We start from the raw sequence: 11593 nt of genomic DNA, 5'->3' as shown, positions 1-11593 counted from the left end.
GGGCTCTGTTCCTTACTGGACCAAAATCTTTCTCCCTGTGTTCAAATCCTATCATCTGGGGTCACATTAGGTGCCATGACCCAGTGAGGGGTGGTAATGACTTAGCTTTTCCACCTCAGGGACTCAGGATGTTGGATTGTGCTCTCTTTGCTTCCACGGCAAATGACCATGCTGCCTGTGTGTGAACAGCCATGGTAGGAGAGACCAGCATGGTGCAGAGGGCAGGAAGCCAGATGTAAGCCTTAGGAGATGAGTAGGGTATGTTCATAGTAATAGCCCCCCAAGTGCTTACAAAGTCCTTACGCTTGCTTTTTGCCACCTCTCAACTCCCTTCCACCTCTGCCTCCAAAATGCAAAATAGGAAAACCTAAGAAAGTGGTAAATTTCTTGTCAGTGAGTTTGTAGAGACCAGGCAAACATTCTAATGGTGTTGGGAGCTCTGGCTAACATAGACCAAATTGGAAGAAAATTGTCCATACGCTATGCTTTCACCAAGGTAATGTCCCTTTATCATCCCAAAGACTCTGTAGTTGAAGCAGGTGTTCTCTCCCCTTGTCACAGATGCACAAAGTGAAGTTCAGAAAGATTAAATAGCACAGAGCAGGGGGGAGAGCAAGATACATACACAGCTGATCTGCCTCCTTGTTCTCACTCCCCACATCTCAGTGGCTCTACAGAGGTAAGGCAGAGTAGAACCTGTGTAGGGAAGCACAGCACAGATTGAGGAAGACAACTCCTTTTCTCAGGTTTTACTCATTCTGACTTTCTTGATTCATCTCAGACACCAGAAAATGCCTCAGCATGAGAACTGACAACCAGAGCTTCTTGGGGGATCCTCCCAGGGACTTCATCCTTCTGGGTATTTCTGGCAGGCCATGGCTGGAACTCCCTCTCTTTGTGGTCCTCCTGGTGTCCTATGTTCTTGCCATGTTGGGGAATATTGCCATCATCTTGGTGTCCCGGCTGGATCCCCAGCTCCACACCCCCATGTACATCTTCCTCAGCCACCTCTCCTTCCTGGACCTCTGCTATACCACCACCACGGTCCCTCAGATGCTGGTCAACATGGGCAGCTCCAGGAAGACCATCAGCTACGGTGGCTGCACAGTGCAGTATGCGGTTTTCCACTGGTTGGGATGCACTGAATGCATTGTCTTGGCTGCCATGGCCCTGGACCGCTATGTGGCCATCTGTGAGCCCCTGCGGTATGCCCTTATTATGCACCGCCCTCTCTGTCAGCAGCTCGTGGCCGTGGCCTGGATAAGTGGCTTTGGCAACTCTCTAGTTCAAGTAGTCTTGACAGTGCAATTGCCTTTCTGTGGGCGGCAAGTGCTAAACAACTTCTTCTGTGAGGTGCCAGCTATGATCAAGCTGTCATGTGCTGACACAGCTGTGAATGATGCCACACTGGCCGTGCTGGTGGCCTTCTTCGTGCTGGTCCCCCTGGCTCTCATCCTTTTGTCCTACAGCTTCATCGCCCGTGCAGTGTTCAGGATCCAGTCCTCAAAGGGACGTCACAAGGCCTTTGGAACCTGCTCCTCCCACCTGGTGGTGGTCTCCCTCTTCTACCTTCCTGCCATTTACATGTACCTACAGCCCCCTTCCAGCTACTCCCAAGAACAGGGCAAGTTTATCTCCCTCTTCTATTCCATAATCACTCCCACCCTCAATCCCTTCATCTACACCCTGAGGAATAAGGATGTGAAGGCGGCTCTGAGAAATCTTCTGACAAGGATGTGGAGGCTCTGCAGAAGATGAGGACCTGAGATGTGGCACTCTCCATTGGTTACATTACACTGGGCAGGTATACTGTGTGCTCAGAGAAGCTTTCACTTGAGGGGCCAATAATCAACCAGTGTACATTTTTTTAGAGATTTCAGGATTTCCCCAAATACCATGTCCACAATATCTCACCTCCTGTGTGATCACAATGCCTAAGATTTCACTTATCCCAACAGTCTTTAATTCTAAGAGCCTAATTTTAGGAATTGTTTAAAGAGAACTGGCATTCAATAAGCATTTGCCAAATTATGTAATTCCCAAATTCCTGATTCTTTCCACTTCTAATCTTCCTATTTTCTATTTTTCCCCATTTGTTCTTTTCAATCTTCTCTCTGTCCCATTACCCCTAAGTATACACAATATGAAACTGAAACATAATTTCATATTACTTATAATAAATTTATGTTCTTCTCTATATATTTTCCATACATTTTATATGACTTTTTTAAAATTCCAAAAATGGACTGTCTTCTTTCCATGAACTAAGATGATGTTTTGTGGGGGTGTGTGTTTTTTTCTGTAGTTCAAATTTTGTTTTATAGAAGTGTCCCCACCCTGACTGGGAACTAGGATAAGCATATTTATCATGGATGTATAAGACTCTGTTAGATTCTATGGGTACAAATCAATAGCATATTCTATTATCTAAAACAAAATATTCATTCTAGTTGAGAACACAAAATATAAATGCGGTCAGACTTCAGAACAATACAACTTTAAATAACAAGCTCGAGGTCATTGTAATAGCTAATATTTGTAGAAGGTTTCCAAGATACAGGCACTAGATTAAGTGTCCTTTTTAAATGTATCTTTATTGTTGAAAGTATTTCAGACATCCTCCCCTTTTGTTGCCATTGACCTCCTTCACCCCGCCCCCACCCCCGCCCCTGGGCTTTCACCAAACTATTGTCTGTGTCTATAGGCTATGCATATATGCCTATAAGTTCTCCAGTTTATCTTTTCCCACCCTCCCCCACCTTTCCTCTGAGATTTGTCAGTCTGTTCCATGCTTCTATGTCTCTGGATCTATTTTGTTCAACAATTTATTTTGCTCATTATATTCCACATATGAGTGAGATCATGTGATACTTGTCTTTCTCTGACTGGCTTATTTCGCTTAGCATAATATTCTCCAGTTCTCTCCACTGTTTCAAAGGTAAGAGATCCTTCTATTTTATAGCTGCATAGTATCTCTTGGTGTAAATGTACCACAGCTTTTTTATCCACTCATCTACTGATGGGCACCTGGGCTGTTTCCAGATCTTAGCTATTGTAAATTGTGCTGCTATGAACATAGGGATGCATATATTCTTTCTGATTGGTGTTTCAGGTTTCTTATAATATATACCTAGAAGTGGGATCACTGGATCAAATGACAGTTTCATATTTAATTTTTTGAAGAAACTCCATACCTTTTTCCATAGTGGCTACACCAGTCTGCATTCTCACCAGCAGTGCACTAGGGTTCCCTTTTCTCCACATTCTCGCCAGCACTTGCCATTTGTTGATTTATTGATGGTGGCCATCCTGACAATTGTAAGATTATTTTAATTTGCATCTCTCTGATGATTAATAAAGACAGTCTCTTCAACAAATGGTGCTTGGAAAATTGGACAGATACATGCAAAAAAATGAAACTATACCATCAACTTACACTGTACACAAGAATAAACTCAAAATGGATAAAAGACTTAAATGTAAGTCATAAAACCATAAAAATCCTAGGCAGCAAAATCTCAGACATCTCTCACAGCAATATGTTTGCTGATACATCTCTTAGGGCAAGGGAAACTAAGGAGAAAATAAACAAATGGGACTACATCAAAATAAAAAGCTTCTGCACAGCAAAAGGAACCATCAACAAAATGAAAAAGTAGTCCACTATATAGGAGAACATATTTGCCAATGTTACATCTGATAAGGGGTTAATTTCCAAAATATATAAGGAATTCATGCAACTTAACAGAAGAAAGACAAACAATCCAATAAAAAAAAATGGGCAAAGGGCCAAAATAGACACTTCTCCAACGTGGACATACAGATGGCCAAGAGTCATAGTAAGTGTATTTTTGTACACCATCTTGTTTAAACCTCAAGCAACCTCATGATGTAATCACTTTTCTGATACTTCATTGACATATAAGAATTTGGTTATTAGAGATGTTGCAGTAACTTGGTCAGGGCCCCTCTGGTGACTGAGGGAACTGAGACCAGCACTAAAATCTATATGGCTACCTCCTTCAGTAAAACAAAGCCATAAAACTAGGTCCTTATACTTGCATTTTTTTCATGTTTTAGATTTATTAATACTTCATTTATTTGTTTTTTATCTCTCTGCCATACATGTCAAATATTAAGCAAGCAGAGAAAATAAAATATAATTATTGTAATAAATACTAGAGGCCTGGTGCATGAATTCGTGCATGGTGGGGTTCCCTCTGGGTGGCCTGAGGGGGTCAGGCCAAAACCCGCAGTCCAAAGCTGCCTGCAGCTCCTATTCTGGCCCCACTGTGCCTGCCGCGGGCTTGCGCCCAATCAGTCCTGATCAGGAGAGGCTCGTGCTGCCACAGCAGCACTTGCCAGCCATGAGCCCTGCATTGGCACCCTCCAAAGGGAAATGGCCTGTGGGATCAGGCTGAAACTGGCTCTCTGACATCCCCTGAGGGGTCTCAGATTGCCAGAGGGCACAGGCCTGCCTAAGAGACCCCACTGGTGCACTATCGGGGAGGGACCGCAGGAGGGCTCCAGGGCATGTCCAGCCCATCTCGCTCAGTCCCAATTGGCCGGACCCTAGCGGCAAGCTAACCTACTGGTCGGAGCATCTTCCCCTTGGTGGTCAGTGCACGTCATAGCGAGCCGTTGAGCAGCCTTAGCATATCATTAGCATATTACACTTCGATTGGTTGTTCGGTTGTTCTGCCGTTCAGTCTATTTGCATATTACCCTTTTATTATATAGATATGACAATTAGGACAAAAGGGAAAATTGAAGACGTTTTACTAACAGTAAAAGCAAAGGGGAAACATAAATCACAAATTTGCAGGCTTTGACTTGAAAAACATGACAGAACCATGACTGTTCCTGGTACCAAAACCATAAAACATTTTTCCCTTAGGCTGCCATTTAGCAGCCACTGTGTAATGCCTAAAAGCCCTTCAGAACTACCTTAGTGAACATACAGAATGATGTATATGAGCTTTTCTTCTAACTTTTCCTATTAGCAGAGGCCAAGACCCAGTTCAATGAAAGCAATGTGACATTGATCCAAAGATAGTCAATCCATACATATAGCTGTGTAATGATCTGGCCTAATTCTAGTGCTCATTTGAAAGTAGTGAGGACTATGTTTCTCAAAATAGATGTGCCAGATTAGAGGTGACCTCACAATCTCTTCTACTCCTTGCAGTGAGAGGGGGAGAAGTAGAATGAAGTAAAAATGATATTCTAGATCTTCCAGGGTTACACCATAAGAAATCTGGCAGCTTCCAACTAGTAACACTTCTTCTGGGTCCCTCAGTCACCAAGGGAGAAGTCTAACTACCATGAGACAGCCATGCTAGGGAGACTGCAGATGGGTACTGTTGCCCACAGTCTAACTGACAGCTATTCTAGACCCTCCTAACCAGCCTGCCCACCAGTTAAATACCACCCAGTCACCTCAGTAAAAGAGCAGAAGAATCTCTGAGCTGAACTCGGCCCAAATTCCTAACCCACAGAATGATGAAATGTAACAAAATGGTTGCTATTCTAAGTCTGCTAAGTTTGGGGGTGATTTGGCAGGCAACAATAGGTAGCTGGGACACCAGTAACCCCTAGAATATTAGATAGCAAAGTTACATAACACCACAAGATACACCTGGTGAATTTTCCAGAAGTATCAGTTATTTAATGTTGTAAGGGAAAATATTTAAATAACTCAACTGATAATTAAATTTAAAAGTATACTTCCATTATAATACACTGACATCAAAGACAGAAAATGTGTATATATTTTTATAATAAAACTCATGACTTCAAATACTTTGTATGCTTTTGCTGCTCTGCTCTGTATTACCGTAAGGTCCCTGAAATCCACTTTCCTCTGCTTCTATGAGTACTTTGTGGAAAATGTGAAAAACACTCATGAAGAGGACCGGATACAATGTGTGCTCTTCAGACACTCTTTCATAAGTATCATTTTTGCAGAAGTTGATTTAAAACATAATGTTCTAATGCAGCTTCCTTTTCCCGGTTAATGAGAAAACTATTTTTCATTCTACATAAAGTTCAGCAAAATTCTTTAGGATGGGTTTAACCATCTTATGCTTCTTCACAAGAACATGTAAGTCTTGTTACCCTCACTTCATTCTGAGGTGGAGGCACATAAGTCAAGCTTCATAGTGTTTCTCTAAGTGGGTGTTTTATAAAGGGTGTTGAGACAGACACTTTATAATCCTATATAATAAAGAGGTAATATGCAAATTGACTGTCACGCCCTCAGAAGATGGCTGCCTATGACCAGGCCGGCAGGGGGGTTAGTGAGGGACGACCAAATGACTGAACTGTGTGGGGCAACCAGGCCAGCAGGGGGGCAGTAAGAGGCAACCAGGCCGGCAGAGGGCAGGGGGGCAGTTAGGGGCAACCAGGCCAGCATGGGGGGTCAACTGGGGGTGATTAGGCTGGCAGGGGGGGGGCAGTGAGGGGCAACTAGGCTGGCGGGAGTGGCAGTTGGGGGTGACCAGGCCAGCAGGGGAAGCAGTGAGGGGAGATCAGGCCAGCAGGACAGGGCAGTTAGGGGTAACCAGGCAGGCAGGCAGGTGAGCAGTTAGGAGCCAGCAGTCCAGGATTGTGAGAGGAATGTCCAACTGCCGGTTTAGGCCCAAACCCCGGGATCAGGCCTAAACCAGCAGTCAGACATCCCCTGAGGGGTCCCGGATTTGAGAGGGTACAGGCTGAGCTGAAGGCACCCCTCCCCCGTGCATAAATTTCATGCACCAGGCTTCTAGTGTACTATAATAAAATTTAGAACATGGTTCAGATAAACATTTTTATGCTCATTACATTTAACCCTCTTGAGAACATAGTAACAACCAATGACATTGAGTGATGTTGGATAGAAGTTCCTGCCAGTGCATTATGAGAATTCCTTCTTTCATTCATTCCCTAACTTTACCCAAAGTTCACTACAAAACATGTGAAACACACAGAAAGAAAATCAGAATCATGATCTTAACCTCAAGTTTGTTAAGATTTATTATCTTCTTCTTTTCAACCTCCAATCCCATCTGCTGCATGTTTTCCTTGACTAACTGAGGGAGAAGTGTCAAAAATTCTCCTACTCCTGTTTCCTCACTCCCAACTCCTGAAACCTCTCTTAATTACCCTTTGGCCCATACACTCAATTCTCATGTCTGTTTATTTATATCCATACTCCATTCTAAATAATCCGTGCCAGCTATGAAGCTACTGTCTCTCAACATCAAGTTGACCCTTCTATTTCTCTTTTTGACACAGATCAGGGACTCTGAGAAAAAGACTTCTGCTTGTGGTTGCTTCCTATAAACTATTCTGGTTGGAGGCACTGCAGTCAATCTGCCAGGCTGAGGAGAGAGAAGGACTTACTCCATCCTGTTTTCCTTTGTCTTGATGCCACCTCAGCACTGTGGCTTCATCCTGGTGGTGGCAGCTCATTCCAGAGCATCAGCTGATTCTGGTTTGCAACACCTACACAACTAGCCCTTCATTCCCCTCAGGGATACCAACACCAGCTTAGTAGCTCTCCCTTCTCAAAGACTGGGAATCAACTCCATGCAAATGTCCAAGTTCCAATAAATCCAACCTATCTGCTTAGCTGAAGTCACTCCCTCCATGAAACTGTGTCTTCCCCTCTTTTTAGGTAGGCAATCCCTAATAAAAAATTGTTGTTATTATGTGCCCTTGAGTTGGCTCTGACTCCTGATGAGTAATGTCCACAGTGTCCTGTCCTCAACAGCCCTGCTCAGCTCCTGGAGACTCATGCATATGGCTTCTTTTATGGAGTCAATCCAACTCATATTTGGTCTTCCTCTTTTCCTACTGCCTTCTATTTTTCCCAGCATTATTGTCTTTTCCTTCTTATGATGTGCCTGAAGTAGGACAGTTTCAGTTGTTCATTTTTGTCTCTAGTAATGTTTCAGGCTTAATTTGCTCTAGGACTCACAAGTTCATCTTTCTGGTGGTCCAGAGTTTCCATAGACCTCTCCTCCAACATCGTATTTCAAAAGAATGAATTTTTCATATCAGCCTTCTTCGCTTTGCACCTTTCACATTTGTACATAGTAATTGCAAATATGAAGGTGTTGATGATCGTAGCCTTGGTTTCTAATAATACATCTTTGCTCTTGGTGATCTTTCCTAATTCTCCCTAATTTCTGCCTTTCTGAGTCTTAGCCTTCTCTCAATTTCTTGGCTGCAGTCTCCATTGAATTGGCTAAATCAAGGTAAACAAAATCTTTAACAATTTAGATGTCTTTATTGTCTATGTTAAAGTTGTGTATTTCTTCTATAGTCATGATTTTTGTCTTCTTGGTGTTCAGATGCAGTTCTGCTTTGTCACTTTCTTCTTCCACTTTCATCAGAAGTCATTTCAAGTCATTGCTGCTTTCTGCCAGTGAGATAATGCCATCTGCATATCTTAAGTTATTGGTATCACTTCCACCAATTTTCACACCTTCCCCTGACTCTGGTCCAGTTTTTCATATATGTTCTGCATACAGATTAAACTAATATGAAGATAAAATGCACCCTTGTCTGATAACTTTGCCAATAGTAAGCCATTCTGTCTCTCCATTTTCTGTCCTGGCAGTGGCTTTCTGTCCACAATATGGGTTACACATTAGGATAATAAGTGCTGAGGCATGTTCATCTTTTTTTTCCAGAGCAACCCATAGCTTTTAAAAATCCACACAGTCAAAGGCTTTACTTTTATTAACAGTCTTTTTTTGTTAAATTTCCTCTGTTAAAACAACTGGTCTGCTTTCTGCATGTGACTGTACTCTGACTGATACACCTGTATATTATTTAGGTATTATCACTGCTTTGAGATAAAAGAATAGGACTCTTGCCCAGCTGGTGTGGCTCAGTGGTTGAGTGTTGGACCATGCACCAAGAGGTCACTGGTTCGATTTCTGGTTGGGGCACAGGTTGCAGGCTCAAAACCCAGTAGGGGGTGTGCAGGAGGCAGCCAATTGATGTTGATGTTTCTCATTGATATTTCCATCTCTCTCTTCTTCTCCCTTCCTCTCTCTCTCTCTCAAAAAAAATATTTAAAAATAAATACAAAATAAATAAAAGAGTATGACTCTTACCTGACAACTCCTTAATTAGGCCATCCACAGAAGGTGCTTAATAAAAGGAGTTAACAATAATGGTTATTCTTGTAATTGAGGCATCAATAATAATTCCTAAAATTTAGCTTATATGTCTGTTAAGGTAATTCTGGATATAGCTAAATATCATATCACATGGCTTGAAAACAAACACCTTTTACCTTTTCATGGTCATAAGAATAAACATCTCTATCTTTCCTGGGTCAGAAATGAGAAACCGCATTCCAAACTAAGTCTTCCAATCCACTGAGAATGCTGTGCATCATAATAGAAACTGAAATTAAACTGTTAAACCATGACCTTATTGTGACATTTAAACCTCAGAGAGGGTGAGAGGAAAAAGAGATGTAAACAGACATATTGTATTCTGGGTACTGTTCTGAGTGCATTGGTAATCCTTCTAAACCTGACAGCAACAAAATAAAGTGGATACAATTATACAGGGTTGGGCAAAAGTAGGTTTGCAGTTGTTCTTAAGGAAAATAATACAATAATTAATAAATAACAATAAAAGAATAATCTGTGTTTCAGGTATTCACCACTGTAAACCTACTTTTGCCCAACTCTGTATGCATTTTTACACACAAAGAACAGTGGAGTGACTTTCCCAAGGTGGTAAGGTGAGTGGAGGATGATTTGGAATCCTACATTCAAACACCAATTCTTCATTTCCAACCAGGTGTCCAAAAATCCAATCCAATGTTGTCACTAAGTATTGCTTTCAATATTTTAAATTTATTTTTAGAGAAAGAGGTAGGGAGAAGGAGAGAGAGAAACATTGATTAGTGCCTCCTGTATGCCACTCACTGGAGTTTGAGCCTACAATCCGGGCAGGTGCCCTCACTGGGAATCAAACCAGTGAACTCTCAGTGCATGGGAGACCCTCAACCAACTGAGCCACACCAGCCAGGGTTGCACTGTTTTAAGTTAACACAGGTCCCACAGGTTCAAGGGGATCAGTCCCACCAGACTTTTCCCCACTTCAGATGCCAACTGAAAGTCTCACTTCTGACTTATTGGATGTAAACTTGGTGGTTCCTACAGCTCATGCTTCAGGTTCAGTGATTTTTCTAGAAGGGGTCATATAACTAACCAAAAACACTATACTCATGATTACCATTTCATTAGAAAAAAACGACCAAATATCAGAGATGCACAGGGCAAGGTCTGCTTGGAGGGATGCAGAGCTTCCAGGACCTGTCCCTGTGGGAAGTTGGCTGGCCAGCCGGGGTGAGGGGCCACAGGAGGTTGGCTGTAGGAGTGCACTGACCACCACAGGACAGCTCCTGTGTTGAGTGTCTCCCCACTGGTGGTCAGTGAACATCATAGCGACCGGTCATTTGGTCGTTCAGTCTCTTAGGCATTTGGTCGTTCAGTCTCTTAGGCTTTTATATATATATATATATATATATATATATATATATATATATATATATACACACACACACACACACACACACACACACACTAGTACATATACATATACAGTATATATATACATATATACACTGTATATATATATATATACACACACACACTAGTACATATACATATACAGTATATATATACATATATACTCTGTGTGTGTGTGTATATATATATATATGTATATATATCATATATATATATGATAATAATCTGGCCACTCAGTATATATATACTGAGTGGCCAGATTATTATCATCTCTGAATGTGTAATAACCTGGCCTAGTGCATGAATTCGTGCATGGGTGGGGTCCTGCCAGCCTGGCTAGGGGGAGGGGACATGGGTGGTTGGCTGGCCTGCCTGCATTCAGAGATCATAATAATCTGGCCACTCAGTGTATATATATACTAGAGGCCCAGTGCATGAAATCATGCACTCAGGGGGGTCCCTCAGCCTGGCCTGCACCCTCTCACAGTCTGGGAGCCCTCAGAGGATGTCTAACTGATGGCTAATATGCAAATTGACCGAACAGCGGAACAATCGATCGCTATGATGCGCACTGACCATCAGGGGCAGACACTCAATGCAGGAGCTGCCCCCTGGTGGTCAGTGCGCTCCCACAAGGGGAGTGTCACTCAGTCAGAAGCTGGGCTCACAGCTGGTGAGCACAGCAGCAGTGGTAGGAGCCCTTCCCGCCTCCATGACAGTGCTAAGGATGTCCGACTGACCATCAGAGAGATGCAAATTAAAACAACAATGAGGTATCACCTCACATCTGTCAGAATGGCTATCATCAACAAATCAACAAATGGCAAGTGCTGGTGAGTATGTGGAGAAAAGGGAACCCTAGTACAATGCTGGTGAGAATGCAGACTAGTACAGCCATTTTGAAAAACAGTGCGAAGTTTCTTCAAAAAATTAAATATGAAACTGCCATTTGATCCACTGATCTCACTTCAACTATATATCCTAGGAAACCTGAAATGCCAATCAAAAAGAATGTATGCTCCCCTATGTTCATAGCAGCACAATTTACAATA

At 42.4% G+C, this 11593-nt stretch overlaps 1 protein-coding gene across 1 annotated transcript; it reads left to right on the top strand.

The window, feature by feature from the left end:
- Positions 1–801: 801 nt before the first annotated feature.
- Positions 802–1758, top strand: OR2B11 (olfactory receptor family 2 subfamily B member 11; the record flags this gene model as incomplete). The annotated part of the gene is made up of 1 exon (XM_079771387.1): positions 802–1758. One exon carries the CDS (start codon positions 802–804, stop codon positions 1756–1758), a length of 957 nt encoding a protein of 318 aa, XP_079627513.1.
- Positions 1759–11593: the final 9835 nt, after the last annotated feature.

Source organism: Cnephaeus nilssonii, assembly GCF_951640355.1.
Source record: "Cnephaeus nilssonii genome assembly, chromosome: 5".
Taxonomy (NCBI): Eukaryota; Metazoa; Chordata; class Mammalia; order Chiroptera; family Vespertilionidae; genus Cnephaeus; species Cnephaeus nilssonii.
Note: the sequence above shows the minus strand (reverse complement) of the source record. Positions and strands in the feature narration are given on the sequence as shown.